The sequence below is a fragment of the Lagenorhynchus albirostris genome, chromosome 21 (assembly GCF_949774975.1).
Source record: "Lagenorhynchus albirostris chromosome 21, mLagAlb1.1, whole genome shotgun sequence".
In the NCBI taxonomy this organism is placed as follows: domain Eukaryota; kingdom Metazoa; phylum Chordata; class Mammalia; order Artiodactyla; family Delphinidae; genus Lagenorhynchus; species Lagenorhynchus albirostris.
In genome coordinates this window covers 4,428,999-4,447,001 of record NC_083115.1, presented here as the reverse complement: position 1 = coordinate 4,447,001, position 18,003 = coordinate 4,428,999, and the positions used below count along the sequence as shown (strand labels likewise).

At 36.0% G+C, this 18,003-nt stretch overlaps 1 protein-coding gene across 1 annotated transcript in view; it reads right to left on the bottom strand.

Moving 5' to 3' along the window:
• The window catches only part of LOC132512679 (A disintegrin and metallopeptidase domain 3-like), a 109,742-nt gene that overhangs the window by 73,072 nt on the left and 18,667 nt on the right, over positions 1–18,003 (bottom strand). Inside the window, 2 exon segments of the mRNA XM_060136488.1 lie at positions 3,346–3,523; positions 3,989–4,065. Of these exon segments, the coding sequence (XP_059992471.1) occupies positions 3,346–3,523; positions 3,989–4,065 (255 nt within the window).

Below are 18,003 nucleotides of genomic sequence, written 5' to 3'. Positions count from 1 at the left end.
TCTGAGAATTTTTCGTGGATTGTTTTGTGATTTATTCAACACAATTTTCTATGTTTATTTGTACCAGAACTCAGATTGCATCACCCATATTGTTATTTTAATTGAATTTCTTCTCTCTCAAATTTCCCTGTCATTTTTGTTTATATTTTAGTTTTTGTGTGATTTCTGGAATTTTATCTTGTGAACTTTCTTTTGAGCTTTTACATAGCTTCAGCATGCTTTTACCTTCCAGGAACTGTTATCTGCTGAGTGTTATTTTTTCAATAGCACTCTGTTCTTATTTTGTGGTGAAATATTTTCTCCTACCTCTCTGAGGATATTGTCATTTTGTTTTCTTCACTCTCTCTATTCCTTGGGACCTCAGGCTTTAGCACTTTGAATTTTTCCATGTCTCTATCTACCATATTCAATTGTTTCATCACATGTCTAGTGCCCCTTCATATCAGGCATCGAGCATCTGACAGCTTATTCCAACATCTATGACCACATACGGAGCTTATGGCCTGCTGTCTTCACAGAGAGTAAATTGTCTGGGTTGTTTGCTGGGAACACCCTGCTGTCAACATGGTTAGTTTTGATTCTTTTGGGTGGTTTCATTCCCTCCTGGGTTCTAATGAACATCTTGGATTGTGTAAACCTGTTTCCCAATATCTAGTGTGCCAAGTTTAATTTACAACAGAAACAATCGATTAGGAGAGGAAATCAGGTTTTATACATATTTATACAGCTTATTTTCAACCACTTCTCTTCCTAGCCCACCCTTAATATCATTTCCTAAGGTATTCGGACTTGCAGTTCCAAAAATATTTGAGTAGTTCTGTAGTGTGTATCAAGTTTCCTATAGCCTATCCCAATTGCCAGTTAAGGATTCAGCTTTTTAGTGGCTGAATCAGCTGTCTATCTGCTATTCAACTTCCAATGTTATTACTATTCTTCTGTTCTGTTTGTGTGTGTATGTTAATGCCATGTTAAAAACTCCTTTTCGCTTTAGTGGGGTTTAAGGAAGGGGCAGGGTAAATGCATGTGTCCAATATGTCTTTAACAGGTAAGCCCTTTATGTATTTTGTTTGTTCTACTTTTCACTGGTTATCATGAAGGCCTTCACCTTGATTATGAGTTTATTTGTGTTTCCTCTCATAAATGTCAAAACATGCCTAAAATATAAGATTTTGTTTTTCTCTCTCTCTTTAAAATATCTGTTATATTGAAGATACTCACTTTGTCTATTTGTGCTTGTAAAACATGCTTGGGAAAACATGCTTCTCTAAAGCTACAGATTTAAGCCTATCAAATTCAGGGTGAAAAGCAATCATTTAATTCACAAACATGTCAGTACCCATTCTTTCCATTCATTCCTGCAGTGATATCCCTGGCTTCCTCTAGGTTCTGAACTTTTAGTCTCTTTTATTTCATTATTGCATTTTGTTTTGTATCCAAACTTTCCATAATTAGTCCCAGTTACCTTGCTTTACTACATTAGAAACTAGAGAGAGCAAATGTTAATAGTAGTAGTAGCGATATTTATTGATCACTTATTTTTCCCATATATGCTAAGTCATTTTCAATTATAAATTTATGGAATCTTTAAAATATTTGTGTGAGTTAGGGATTATTTTTATTATTGGATTTTTACAGATGAGAACATTTAAACACAGAAGGATGATGGTACTCGGCCAAATTCTTGTGGCTACAGCCTGACCGACCTGAACTTCAAGCTAAGGCAGCTGGAACTGTATGCTATCTCTGTCTCTTCCCATCCCTCTCTTATTGCTGAGTCACTGGAGGGGGATGGCTTCCAGTGCAGTGCTCTTTGTCTCTCCCAAAGCATGTCAATCCCTTCAGGTTTGCCCACTGCCACAGAAGAGTATTCATGGAATCCTTTAAAGTTATCCAATTTACTTCATGTGACACTGCTCTATTTCAGTTATGAAAATGGTCTGCAACTGTGTCCAGTGTTGTACTGCAATATGCAGATGGCATAGGGTTAGGGGTCACATCTCAGTTCCATTAAAAATGAAATTTTCATTTCTATATATGATTATATTTTATCATTTCTATGACTTTCTGAAAGGGCAATTTTACTAATCTGTATTTGTACCAACATCTTTGGCAAAATAAATAAAAGCACATTAAAGCAACAGTGAGATGGAGATCATCAAAAATTAAATTCAAGTTTAATCTGTTACGATTTTGTTCTGCTTCTCTAAACAGGATATCTAATTTTCATGAGAATATGTGGACAGAGATTCATTTCCTTAACCACTGATGGCAAAATGTAAAGTTGTGCAATCACTCTTAAGGAGGAATTTAGTATGTATACATATCTAAAAAACTTTGGAAATATGCCTATTCTTAGATACAGGTATTTATAAAAAAAAGTGTGACTGCTCAAAAATTTGATACATTACTGCTGTTCATTTCTGGATTAAAGTAAAAATACAAATATGCAGAATATGCCATAATTTTGTAAAGTAGATATTTTAAGTTTATATATATATATATGTATAGCATGAAAATATATATATTATATATTATATATATATATTATATATATATATATGTATTTCATGAAAAAGCATGAAAGAGTACAAATTAAAATAATTGCTCTGAATTCCACACAACATTTTCTCTAGAAAACAGTATTATGGTAATTTCTTATTTTCCTTATGCATACATTTAATTTTAAATCAACATTAACTAATGTTAATTTAAAATAATAATAAATGTAACATAATTTAATGATAAGAGAAAATATGCATTATCCTCTTAACAGCAATTTTAAGGGGAAATTTCAAAGAAGCATATATGATTAGATAATTTTTTGTTAAATAAATCTTCTTTTATAAATCAACCTTTATAACTAGATACAGTAAAAGAATTAGAACAAATACTCCAAAGTTCTAAGAGCACTATATCTAGACAATGACATTTCAGATGATTTCTTGCCTCTTTTCTACTTTTACCTTTTCTATCAAAATAACACTTCCTTACAAAGAAAAAAAATGCACTGGAAAAATTGATGACAGAGTCAGAATCAGCAAATTTGAGTATCATTATATTATTAGGTTGCAAATTCAGTAACAGTGCAACTGTGCATATATGCATAAGAATACTTGCAATTAAGTATATGGGAGAATATTGATTTTTGGATTATATATTTATATCTATTACATTTTTAAATATTATATGACTAAACAGAAAATACTTTAAATAAATACCTTACAAGAGAAGGTTTATTTATCATCAACATCAGTTTAAATTTGTTTTCCAAATGTAACAAATTTCAACGTGAATATGTTTATCAAAAGTTGCACAAATGAAGATCCCATAAAAGGGGTTACTTACTTCTGATTTCACAAGAATTTTGTAGGACTGATCTGCCAATTGGGTTGTAGAATTATTTTCTGCTATGGGGGGAAAATCAATTTCATTATCCTTTATCTGATAAAGCATGTGTTCATATGTAGCTGAAGATTCCAATGGTTGAATTCCGTAACTGACATTCTCCAACTGCAATAATCCCCTGAATATTTAAATACATAAAAAGAAATTTAAAACATAGATTTCTCAATGATAAACATAAATCAATATTAAGTGAAAACATTATACAGAAATTTGATAGTGGCCTTTGTTGTCTAATATCTAAGAATCATCCCATCTTCCTTGGATTAACATTTAAACCCAATTTTCTACCTTCTTCTATCTCTTACAGCATTTAGGAGTCATTGCAATTGTAGTGTGGCTCAGTAATGTGGATATTTCTTATACTAGTGGCAGCTTTTTCTGAATAAATGTTATAACTGCAAGCCTGGGAGAGAGACAAAGCAAATAGGGAAAATGATAAGACAAGCAGGCCAAGATAGCAGATAAGAAGACACATAATGAAAGTGTCTATTTTCTGTGTCTTCCATCTACCCTTCGAGAAGATTCTAAAAGTAAAAGGGTACACAAGATTTCAGTCATGTACATCTCTGGAATATGCCATTACCTGAGTCCAGAGCAGGTGCTAAGTGTCACAACCGAATTTGCAATCTCTGTGGCATATCCTTGATAAAAGCAATGGCCCTAAACAGGAGTAATATAAAGATACATTTGTAATGATTAGAACATAAAGTGTTTGGTCTTATCCTTACTTCCTGGACATCTTCAAACATTCACAATTAGGCATTCCATAGTGTTATTCACCAGATATTCCACTTCCTTCTTATCTACCTACAATCTTTTCCACTTGACCCTCTTCTGCCTATAAATAATCACAACTCCTATCCTCCCCCATATGATTTTTGCTATAATTCTAAATTTTTGATAAACAACTTTCTGATCTGCATCTTGTCTTTCTCAGCCCCATTTCTTGAATATATAGTCTATGAATGCTACCTCAATGTAATTAACAGCATTACTTTGACTTCCACTGTGAACATTTCATTTGTTTTTTCTAAGTTAGCCCAAAATATCTTAACTGACATTTCCTCACTATTTTCTCTCTAATATCTCACCATGTTGATCATCCTTAGTTCAAACTCTCCTCTCAATGGACTTTCACAACATTAGTCTTCCCAGCTTCTCCCCGGATGTTTTCTTTCAGTGAATATTCCCTTCTCTTCCCTAAGAAATCTGTTGATATCTAGAATCAGTCCTGTTCCTCTGCTAATCCTGGGCTATGAAAACATTAGTATCATCACATTCTCTTGCATGAAAGTGTTTATACGTCATTAGCGCCCAGACTTACATCTCCATCAGTAACCATCCACTCGTCTCAATACTAGGATTACCTCCTATCTCCCACCCATGGACAGTGGCAGAGCATACCCTGCTCCACACCAGGCAGCAGCAGTAGCCATTTCTGCCTTCACTGGTGCCAGCAAACTATGCCACAAGCCTTCACGAAGATGTAGAATGCAAACCAGGTCCCAACCCTTTAACCTGCAGAAGAGAGCATCTCAGTTTCTGCAGCTCCTGGCCTTGTACTGATAAGAGAAAATGATCCTCACGAGATAATTCTCAAACCCCCCAACTCTAAGCAGCAAAAAGTGACTGAGATAAAACATTTCCCCACTCAGGGGCACTAGCAGAGGCAGAGTGAGAAGCATACCAATATCCAGTGGCTGGGAAACTGCCAGAGGAAATACTCTCTCTTCTATGGGTCCTTCATCACCCAGCATCACCTAGCAATACAAGGTGGCCCAGGAAAGAACCTTGTCCTGCTATGGGTTGCACTGGCAGAAAGCCAGTGAGCTCCAGCAGAGCCAGAAGAATGAAACAAAACAGAATAATATTGAAAGCCCCAAGAAAGCTAAATGGTCACTGGAACAACAGACCACACTAAATCTGAACTTAAACTGGCTGACAGACTTCAACAATAGAAGATTTCAATGTCAAAGATACAATAGAAAACTACACACTATACCAAGAACCAAGAATATCACAACATAATGGGAGAAAACAACCCAGTGATGCCAATATTGAGATGAGTCACACATATCTGGAACTATCGGATGGATTTTAAAGCAGCTGTGATAATACTCGTTCAATGCACAATCAAAAATTACCCTGAAACAACTGAAAGAACAGAAATATCAGAAAAGAAATAGAAACCATTAAAAAGAACAAATAAAAATATTAGAAGTGAAAAATATAATAAACAAACAAACAAAACAATGCATACTGGATAGGCTCAAAAGTAGAGTGGAGATGACAAGGGATAGAATCAATGAACTTGAGAAAGATCAGTAGAATTCACTCAATATATAAAACCCAGAAAAATGAGTTAAGAAAGTGAATAGAGCCTCAAGGACATGTGGAACATTCCCCAAAGTCTTAAAATACATGTCAGAATCCAATAAGGAGAGCAGAAATAATGTAGAGCAGAAAAAAATTCAAAGAAATAAAGGCTGAATGCTGGTCAGAGAGAAGTTGGTTTAGAAAACCCTGGACCTTCCATCTCCAAACAAATACACCAAGTGAGTAGCAATTCATGGACCAATTTCCTTTGTGAGAAATCAGGAATTAATTGACTGGCTCATGCACACCTTTAGAGGATGCAAAATCAGATGCACCAAAGCCAGGAGGGAGATTTGGGGTGCCCTTTCACCAGAGACTCTACCCCAGAGTACTGCCATAAGATCACGAAGAGACCCTATAGCTCCCAGAGTCACCCAGGGGAGGAGAGGGTGTTGTTCAAGCATCCAGTGACCCGGTGTTTTCGAGGGGAACGAACACCCAAGGAACAGTGTCACCAGACCCGGGGCTCTGATTGGTTCAGGGCAGTCTAGCCACCCAAACCACAGTGGAGGTGGTGGCTTGATTCCCTCCCCAGCTTGCCCAAACTCAACACAGAGTGAGGGGATGAAAAATCCCACCTCTCTGCTTCCCCTGGGGAGGTAATAGTGGATCGACTGAAGGCAGTGTTCCCACTTCGCCGGTTCTGCCCCAAGAGCCAGCACTTGTCTCACCAATCCTGGAGCACTGATGGCTCGCCCACAGTCTAGCTGTCGGAGGAAGAACAGGGGTGGCAGCCTGGGATGACAGACAACAATGATCGTCCCTACTGCCCAGCAGAAACAGAGCAGAAAAAACCACAGCGGCTTGCTTCTACCTGGAGAGAGAAACTGCTGGTAGAGGACCCCCAAGTCATTGCAAATCACTGGCCAGGCTGATCTGTGGGCGTTTCCTTCTGCACATGGCCAGTCATGAAGACTGGGTGATGTGACTGCTTTGTCTAATGAGCAGACACCAAAACAGAGTGTCGAGTGAAATGAGTCATAAGGAAAAGACATTTTGAACAAAGGAACAAGACATAGACTGAAACTGACACTAGTGAAATGACATTAAATAACCTGCCTAATGAAAAATTTAAAATAACTCCCATAAAGATGCTCAATGAAGTTGGGAGAACAATGCAGGAACCAAGTGAGAAATTCAGAGAAGAGATACAAAGTATTAAAAGTACCAAACAGAAATCGTGGAACTGTCAAATAATAACTGAACTGAAAAAATTCACCAGAAGGGTTCAACAGCAGATTAGATCAAGCAGGAGAAAGACTTAACTCAACTAACTCAAAGACAGTTCAAAGGAGCAAAAAGAAGACAGTGAAAAAGTGATAAAATCTTACGGGACCTATGGAACACAAACAAAAGGAACAATACACAAAGTGGGGGGGGGGTCCCAGAAGGAAAAGAGGGAGCAAGAAAGAATGATTACGTGAAGCAGTAGAGATGTTAGCTAACACGATGACAGTAATCATATTGTAATATGTAAATGGATCAAATCAACACATTGTACACCTTAAACCTATACACTGTTATATGTCGATTGTATTTCAGTTAAAAAAACAGGAAGCACTTTCAATACATATTGGCTGAAAACTTTCCAAACTTACAGAAGGAAATTGATATCCATGCCAAGAAGATAAAAAATCACTAAATAAAATGTCCCTAAAGAAATCCACACTGAGATATATTGCAATCGAAATGTCAAAAGTCAAAAGTAGAGAGGGAATTTTGAAAGCAACAGAAGAAAAGTGACTTATGTGTAATGAAACACCCTTAAGACTTTCAGTGGATTTTTTAGCAGAAGCCTTGCAAGCCAGAAGAGACTGAGATGATATATTCAAAGTGTTGAGAGAGGAAAAAAAAGTTGACTAAATATCTTATACACTGCAAAACTACAGAAATGAAAAAGAGACTTCTGGTTTCTGGTTCTCCATGTCAGAAGGTTGGACGTTGCTATTCCATCCTGACAACAAGAGACAGCAGAACTTAAAACTCAACAGCTCTTCCTGGATGTGTAAAAGAAGGGAGGACACAGTGCAAAGCGCAGCCCTCAGGATGAGAGAGGGCACATGGGGAGGCACAGCTCACTGGAGCAGAGAATCAGTAGTGCAAAGTGCTGCCGGAACCAGTGCCAGGGCAGGAAAACCTGACTGTGATTGATGAAAGGCTTCAAGATCAGTGCGGACAATTCTGAGAAATAAAAACTCCAGAGAACCCATGAACGGACCCCCAAAATACTGTGAGATTTACCTTCAAGAGTTTCACCAAGATGTCACAGCTAATATCAGAGAAAAAGTCCTTGTGCCTCCGGCAAGGGGAGGGGGAAAGGACTCAATTTGAAATACATCAGTGCACTCTGTTCTTCTATACAGGGCCTGCCTTCAGGGGAAACTACCTAGACAGAGATGAACTGGCTGGGGTATTATCAGAGCCTAACTGACCTCAGGAAAGGAAATACCCAAATCCAGCCCACTCTAGCCATTCTGTCGCACTTGCGGAAAAACAAAAACAAAAACAAAAACAAACCACCAAGAAACACTTTTGTTCATAGCCCTGATGCATAGGCTCACTAAAAAACTGAGACTTAATCACAGGACTATAAAACACTTTCTCTCACCCCACACCTCACTCACCACCACATTACTAAAGGCATATTTACAGCAGTTACGATACCCTAGAAATAGAAACAATCTAAGTGTCCAAGAGTGAATGAGTGGATAAAGAAAATGTAAGATATGTATCCTATATGTGAGACAACCAATGACATATGATATACATCACACATATGAATGAATATTATTCACCCATGTGTGAGAAGGATTAGTCTGGAGAACATTATACTAAGTGAAAATAGCCAGACAGAGAAATAGAAACACTTCATGATCTCACTTACTTGTGGAATCTTACAACAAAAAGGTAAATTCCTTGAAACAGAGGAGAATGATGGTTACCAGGGGCTGGAAGTTTGGGGAGATAAGGAGATGCCCTCAAAGGGTACAAGCCTTCACTTACAAGATGAAAAAGCTCTGGCAATCTAATATACAGCATGGCGACTATAGTTAACATAATTACATACTGTGTTATACACTTGAATATTCCCTTAACAACCTTAAGTGTTCTTACCACAATAAAGGTCACCATATGAGGTGATGTATGTATTAATAAACCTGATTGTGGTGACCATTTTACAGAGAATAAAAATGTGAATTAATCATGTTGTATTTTAGATATATAAAAACTTATCTGTAAATGTCACCTAATAAAGCTGAAAAATAAAAAAGAAATATTAAAAATTTTAAGAATGGAAGCATCAATGAGATAGGTTTGGTCAAAATCTAGAGCACTGACAACAGACGCTGGCATGTTTGTGGAGCAACTGAACACTCATTCATTACTGGTGGGAATGCGAAATGGTAGAGATAGCCAGTCGAGACAACCTGGGGATATTTCACAAAACTAAACATACTCTTACAATCCAATCCAGCCAGCAATCACACTCCCTGGTATCTACCCAAAGGAGCTGAAAACTGAAACCCAAACAAAAACCCTGCAAATGTACATTTTATAGCAATTTTTTCAACACTGTCAAAAATTGGAATCAACCAAGATGTCTTTAAGTAGGTGAAAGGATTCATAAACTGTAGTGCATCCAAACCATGGATTATTATTCAGTGGGAAAAAGAAATTAGCTATTAAGCCACGCCAATACTTGGAGGAACATTGAATGCATATTACTAAGTGAAAGAAACCAACCTGAACGGCTGCATATTGTATGATTCCAACGACATTAACAATTTGGAAAAGGCAAAACTATGGAGAAAGTTAAAAGTTGCCCAGGGTTACAGTGGCAATGAACGATGAATAGGCTGAACACAGAGGATTTTTAGGGCACTTAAAATACTCTCTATGATACTACAGCGATGGATACATGTCATTATATGTTTGTGCCGTCCCACAGAATATACAAAACCAGAAGTGAACTGAAATGTGAACCATGCACTTTGGGTGATTATAGTGTGCCCACACAGGTTCCTCAATTGTAACAAATCTACCACTGTGCTTGGGGGAGTTTATTAAACACAGGAGCTATGCGTAGGTGGCCCCAGAGGATATTTGGAAAACTCTATACCATTGTCTTGATTTTGCTGGCAACCTAAAACTGCTCCCCCCCAAAAAAAAAATCTTAAGAAATGGAGAGAGAAAGACTTTTCCAGACAAAAGCTGAAGTATTTCTCACCACTATATCTGCATTACAAGAAATACAAATGAGAATTCATCACTTTGAAATGAAAGGGTGCTAAAGAGCAACGTGAGAGCAAAAGAAAGAATGAAAGTCATTGGGAAAGGTAAATGTATAGGAAATTTCAAATACTGTATTACTGTATCGGTAGTGATTAAATCACTTTTAATTCTAAAATAAAAGTTAAGAGACAATAGTATATAAAAATAACTGTAACTAAAATCATGTTAAAAGTTACACAATATGCAATAATGTAAACTGTGATACCAATAACAAAATGTAATGAGGGGGACTAGTAAAATTGACTTTTTGTATGTTATTGAGGTTTTTACCAGCTTAAAGTACACTGTTATAGCTGTATGATATTTCATGTAAGCCCCATGGTAACCAAAACGAAAATATCAGTAAAGGTTACATAAAAGAAAAAGACAAAGAAATCAATACACATGGAAACAAAAACAAAAAATCAATGAAACACAAGAAAAGACAGCGAGAGGAAAAGACAGACAAAAGAACTACAATCAATCAATCAATCAAACAAGTAACAAAAAGGCATTAGTAAATAACTTCCCTATCAATAATCACTTCAAATGTAAATGTTTAGACTCCAAAAACAAAAGATATCAAGTGGCTGAAAGGAGGCAAGGGCAGGTTTCAACTCTATACTGTCTGCAGGAATTTCACTTTAAATTGAAGGACATATAGCGGCTGAAGTTCAAGGGATGGAAAATATTCCAAACAAATGGCAACAGAAAGAGAGCAGGTGTTTTAATTGGGAAGAACACGTCTGACTCCATATTAGATCTGTTCCTTTTACTTTAACCTTTGTGTTGTTTTGCCTGGGCTTAGTCATGCTGGCTCTGCACCTTTTGTAAAAGAATGTTGCCTATGGCTTGAAATGTACAGGACAGCCTGACTGTGACCTGACCTGAACAGAGAATAACATTTGTCTTGTTGGAGGTTTACAGGAACATCGTGACCTGACATACATGGACGCTGCAAGAACATTGAATCCAACACCAAGAAGTCTGCAGCAACTAACTACACCCCTCCCTCAGCTTGCCTTTAAAAGTGCTTTGCTGACAGCCTTTGGGAAATTCAGGCTTTTTAGGGCAGGAGCCACCCGTCTCCTTACACGGCCCTGCAATAAACCTTTCTCTGCTCCAAACGCCGACGTTTCGGTATAGTTTGGCCTACTGTGTGTCGGGCACAGGTCTAGCTATACTTACATCAGACAGAATAGACATAAAGTCAAGACAGTCACAGGAGTCAAAGATGGACATTTTATAACGATTAAAGGGCTAGTCCACCAGGGGAAGATAACCATTATAAATATATACACCCTCAGCATTAGAGAATCTAAATATACCCACAGCAAACACTGACAGAATCTGAGGAGAGATACAGACAGCAATACAATAAGAGAAGGGGACTTCAATACCACACTTTCAGTAATGGGTAGAGGAAGCAGACAGGAGATGAGTAAGAAATAAAAAAGAGGACTTAAATAACATTATAGCCAAAATCTACCCAGCAGCTACATACAGAACATTCCCCTCAAAAGCAGCAGAATATACATTCTTCTCAAGTGGACACAAGCTTTCCCCACAATAGATTATATGTTTGGTCACAAAGCAACTCTTAACAAATTTAAGAAGATTTAAATCATACAAGGTGTCCTTTCTGAACACGTTTTGGAATGAAACTAGAAAGGAATAGCAGAAGGATAAGTAAAAAATCCACAGCTATGTGGAAATTAACAACATACTTTTGATCAACAATGAATCAAAGAAAAGAATCAAAAATGAAATTTAAAATAGCTTGAGACAAATGAAACAGAAAACACAACATACCAAAATTTATCGCATCCAGTGAAAGCAGAGGAAAGAGGTAGATGTATAGCTACAAACAAAATACATCAAAAAGACCTCAAATTAATAAACTAACTTCACATCTCAAAGAACTAACAGAAGAACAAAGAAAGCTCAAAGGAGCAAAAAGAACATCACAAAGAATAGACCAGGAATAAAATGATAATAAGTGGAAAAACAATAGAAAATATCAAAAAACTAAGAGTTGGCCTTTTGAAATGATAAATAAAATTGACAAACCTCTATCTAGATTAAGAAAAAAAGAGAAGTTTCAAAAATAAAATCAGAAAAATGAAAGCTCATGCCACAAAAATAAGAAGGTTCAAAAGAAAATAATATGAACAGTATATGCCAACAACCAGATACCATAGAGGATGGACAAATTCTTAGCGACATGAAACCTAAGAAGAGTGACTCATGAAAAAATAGAAAATCCGAACCGACGTATAACTAGTATGGAGACTGAATCGGTAATCACAAACCTCCTAATAGGGAGAAGCCCGATACCAAATGGCTTCCCTGGGGAATTCTATAGAACATTTAAGTAAGAACTAACACAAGCCTTCTCAAATGCTTCCAAAAAGTAAAAGAGGGGGGAACACTTTCAAAGTCATTTTATGCAGCCAGCATTACTCTGATACAAAAGCCACATGGAAAGAACAGTACGAGCTAACATCCCTCATGAATATAGATGGAAACGTGCTCAACAAACTAGTTGTAAACCATGTGTAATGTTACTAGTTGTAAACTAGTGTAATCTAGCACCTTAAAATGGTCATACACCATGACCAAGCTAAATTATTCTTGCAATGCAAGAATGGTTCAACATTCAAAAATCAATGTGATAAAACACATTAAAAGGACAAAGAGTCAAAATCACAGGATCATCTCAATATATGCAGAGAAAGAATTTGACAAATCTCAGCATCTATCAAAAGAAAAACTCTCAGCAAACTAGGAATAGAATGAAATCAGCACAACCTAATAAAGGCCATATATGAGAAGCCCACAGCTAACAACATATTCAACAGTGAAACCTGAAAACTTTCCCTCTAAGATCAGGAAGAAGGCAAGGACGCCCACCTCACCAATTCAATTCAATCTAGGATGGGAAGTTATACCTAGAGCAAGTCGACAAGGAGAGAGAAAAAAATAAAACGGCATCCAAATTGGAAAGAAAGAAGTAAAAATGTCTTTGCAGATGACATGATCTCATAGATAGCAAAACCTAAAGACTCCACAAAAACCCTCAAAGTTTTAGATCTAACGACAAGCTCCATAATATTACAGAATATATAATCAACATTCAGTAATGAGTTGCATTTCTCTACTTACAGAGAACTATTTGTAAGGAAAGGGATATTAAGAAAACAAATCCATTTACAAGATCATACACACACAAAATACCTACGAACAAATTTAACCAAGGAGGTGGGAACCTTGTACTCTGAAAACTACAACGTATTGATGAAAGAAATTAGATAAGACACAAACAAAGAAGACATCCAAGTGGCCAACAGGGAGATCACTAGTTACCAGAAAAATGCAAAGTAACACCAAAATGTTATTTTTGTGAGATATCACCTCACGACTGTTAGGATGGCTATTATCATGTGAACAAATGACAAAGAGTGCTGTTGAGGGTGTGGGAAGCTGGAACTGATGTACTCTGTCACTGGGTAGAGCATATGAAACAGTTGCTATAGAATATAGTAAAAACGAAAAACAGAACTCCCTGTGATCCAGCAATGTCACTTCTGGGCAGTTACGCCAAAGAACTGACACAGGAGCTGCAGGAGATATTGGCACTGCTATGCTTACTGCAGCACTATCCACAATAGCCAAGATGTGAATAAACCCTAAGTGGCCACATCCACAGAAGAGTGGATAAGAAAGTGTGGTGTATATGTATTCTGTGGAATACTAGATAGCCTTAAAAAAGAAGTAAGTTATGCAATACGTGACAACATGATTCACCTTGTGGACATTATGATAAGTGAAACAGACCCATCACAGAAAGACAAATACCACATGACTCCATTTCTATGAAGTATTTAAACGTCAAATGCATACCACCCAAAAGTGGAATGGTGTTTGCCAGGGGCTTGGCCAGGGGGAAATGAGGAGGTACTATTTAATGGGCATAAAGTTTCAGTTAAGCAAGATGAATAATAAGCTCCAGGACCTTCTGTAAAACATACTGATGTCAACAGTGATGTAATTTATGATTAAAATTTGTTAAGAGAGTAGAACTCATATTAAATATTTTTACCACCTTAAATTAAAAAAATTATATATATATATATATATATATACACATACATAAATTCAGAAAACAGTCAACAGAGATCCTCACAAAATTGATGAAGGACATAAACATTTAGATTCTGGAAACTGATCAAACCGAAAATAGAATGGGTCCAAAGTCACTTGCAACAAGAAAGATCATGACTAAACTGAAAACAATAAAAATATCTTCAAAGAAACCAGACAGTGATGTCATATAACCTGTAGAAGAACACCAGTTTGAATGACAGTACATTTCTCGTCTGAAAGTCATGAAGTCTCAAAGGAAATACAAGAGCAATCTCACATGTTGACAAGAACATTACTGTCAAACATGAATTCTATATCTGGCAAATTTATCCTTTAAGGATGAAGGAAAAAGAGAAACTTTCTCCGACAGAGGAAAACTAACAGATTTAGTCTACAGCACACATACCCTAAGGTAATGGCAAAAAGAAACTCCAGGAAACAAAGGTAATACATCACAAAAAGGCTTGGTTAGTGTTAAGGGACTGGGACAAATAGAATGGTTTAAAATACGGGTGAATATAATGAACTATCCTTTCCTTCATGAGTTTCTGAAATCATATTTGGTAGTTGAAACAACAATCACACAGTATCATGTTATGCTTAATGTATGGAGAGGAATATTTGAGCAATTATATTTATAAAGAACAGAGGATAAAGGATCCTAAATGGAAGTAGGGTTTCAGGGTTTCACTTGAAGAAGTAAAAAGTCCACAACAGTAGGCTAGGTTCTATATGTTTATTGTAATACCTCAAGCAAACCTAAGAAAAGTATAACAGGGAAAAATCTATTGACACTATAAATAAATCATGATGTAATCTTTAAAATGTTCAAGTAATCCAGAAGAAGAAAACAAGAAAAAAGAAATGAGTAGCACAGAAAAAAAAAATAAAGGAAAAAAAATATAGCAGACAAAAGCCCTAACATATCAATCACTACTTTAAATGTAAATAGTCTAAAAACACCAAATAAAATACTGAGTCCCAAGGCAGATGGAGGAAACAAAAAAATCAAACAAACAAAAGCACACCTTATGACCCAACTAAATAGTCTCTACAAGAAACTCACTTCAAACATAAATTTTTTCCACTTCCAATGATTTTATTTTTTTACTTAATTTTTATTTTATATTGGGGTATAGCTGATTTACAAGGTGGTGTCAGTTTCAGGTGTACAGCAAAGTGGTTCAGTTACAGGCATAAATTTTTAGGCAGATTGAAATAAAAAGAATGGAAAATATGTCATGCAAATATTGATAAAAATCATATCGGAGAAAGTGAACTTAATTGCAAAGAAATCTACAAGGGAGAAAGAGAGTCACTACGTGATCATAAAAGTATCCACTTATCAAGAAGCAGAGCAATCCTAAATGTATAGGCATCAAACAACAGAACTTCAAAATATGTGAAGCAAACCCTGGTACAGCTGAAAGAGAAAGACAAAACCCACAACAGTAAAGGAGGAATTCAACACGCTCCAATCGGTTATTGCTAGTACTAGACCAAAAATCAGCAAAATATAGAACTGAACCGCAGCATCAATCAAACCTGATCTCCATGACATTTATGGACCAGTCCGCCCAAGAACAACAGAATACACTTTTTTTTTTCAAGTATCCAAGGACATTCACCTACAAGCATAATATACTGGCTCATGACGCAAACATTCACAAATTAAAAACAAATTGAAATTGTACAAGGTATACGCTCTGACCAAAGCAAAATCAAACTAAAATTCAACAGACAACAGAAAAAATAAACAAACCAAAACCTCCAAACACTTGTAAAGTAACTAACAGACTTTAAAAAAACAAACAGGAAGCCTTAAAGGAAAATTTAAAAATACATATATCTGTAATGAACATGAAAATTCACCATATTGTTGTGAGATACAACTAAGCAGTGTCGAGAGGGAAATTTTAGTACTAAAATGCTTACAGTAGAAAAAGGAATGGTCACGTATTGATAATATAAGTTTTTTCCTCAACAAATTAGAAAAAGAAGAGCAAAATAAACCCAAAGCAAGGTATAAGGGAGAAAAGAATAAGAGCAAAACACTACAAAGTTGAAAATAAGAAAACAGTAAAGAAAATCAAAGCAAGAAAAAGCTGGTTCTTTGATATGTGCAATAAACTGAAAAATCTCTAGCAAGACTGACAAAGAAGGGACGACATACCTCATCAGTGTCGGAAGTGAACAAGCATATCACTACAGCTGCTGTAGCCATTAAAAGGGTATGAGGACTGCAAGAAAATACATGCCAAAATGCCACTGAGATGAAATAGACCAATTACTTAAACACACACCACCAAAGCCATACATAGGAAACAGATAAACAAAATATTTCTATAACCATTAAATAATTGAATTGGCAATTTAAAACCTCCCACATACACACTCAAACACACACACAAAATCCCCAGGTCCAGTGATTTCACTGGAGAATTTTACCACACATCTTAAGCATTAACAAGTGTTTTATACAATATCTTCCAGAAAAACAAAAGAAGAGGTAATCTTTCTCAGTGTATTTAATGAGGCCAGTATTACTACTCCAAAAATTAGACAAAGTCAGTACAAAAATAGAAAAATCATAGATCAATATTTCTCAGGAACTTTGACCAAAAAAATCCTCAAGAAATTATTAGCGCATCAAAGCCAGGCATGGATAAAAGAATCATACACCAGGACAAAGCTGTGGGGTTTTTAGGTTTGAAAGGTATTTTCTAGGTAATGTTTCAATATTTGAAAATCAGTCAGTGAAATCCGCTATATCAACAGACTAAAAAAGAAAAATCATATGATCATATCAGCGGATGCAGAAAAGGCAACCAATACAATTAAATACACACCTCCCCTCATGGGGCAGAAAAACAAACAAATTCTTAGCAATCTAAAAATAGTGAATTTCCACAACTTTATAAAGAGTATATAAAAAAAACCCCTTACATCTAATGTTATCCTTATGGTGAATGACTGAATACTTTATCCCTACAATTGGGAAAATTGTGAGGATGTCTGCCATCAGTATGGTTATCTGACAGAGTACCGGTAGTTGTAACAAGCACAGTAAGGTAAAGCAAAGAGATAAAAAGTATACAGATGGAAAAAGAAGAAAACAGAAGGCCATATTTGTAAAAGACCTGACTATGGAAAAATTCTCAAGGAATCTATCAGAAAAAAAAAATAACAAATCCTCATAGAATTAATATGTGACTTCATCGAGGTTGTAAGGATATAGGATTGACACAAACAAATGAGAGTAGTATTTCTAGATAACAACAAACATATGTAAACGGAAATTAAAATAGAGTACCATTTACAATTGCTCGAAAGAAAATGAAATACTTTGGTATAAACCTAAAAACATATCTACAGGATCTGAATGCTAAAATTACAAAATACTAATGAACGACATTTTAAAAAAGACTAAACAAATGGAGATTCTTACTGTATTCACGGTTGGAAGAATCAACAGAATAAAGATGCCTATTCTCCCCAAATTCATCTGTAGGTTTAACAGTGTCTATCACGATGCTAGCAAGGTTGTTTGCACACAGAGGATAGTTTAGTCTAAAATTTATATGAAAAAGAAAAATATCTAGAATAGTGTAAAAATCTTGAACAAGAATAAAGCGGGAGGAATCACTCTAGTCAACATAAATGCTGAATATGCAGGCAAACTGAAGATAGCAGGATACTGGCAGAAGGAGAGACACATGGAAGATATAAAGAACCCAGAATATAGAACCCAGGAATATATCTGCATCAGTATGACCCCGCCCCCGACTTTTTGACAAAGGTGCA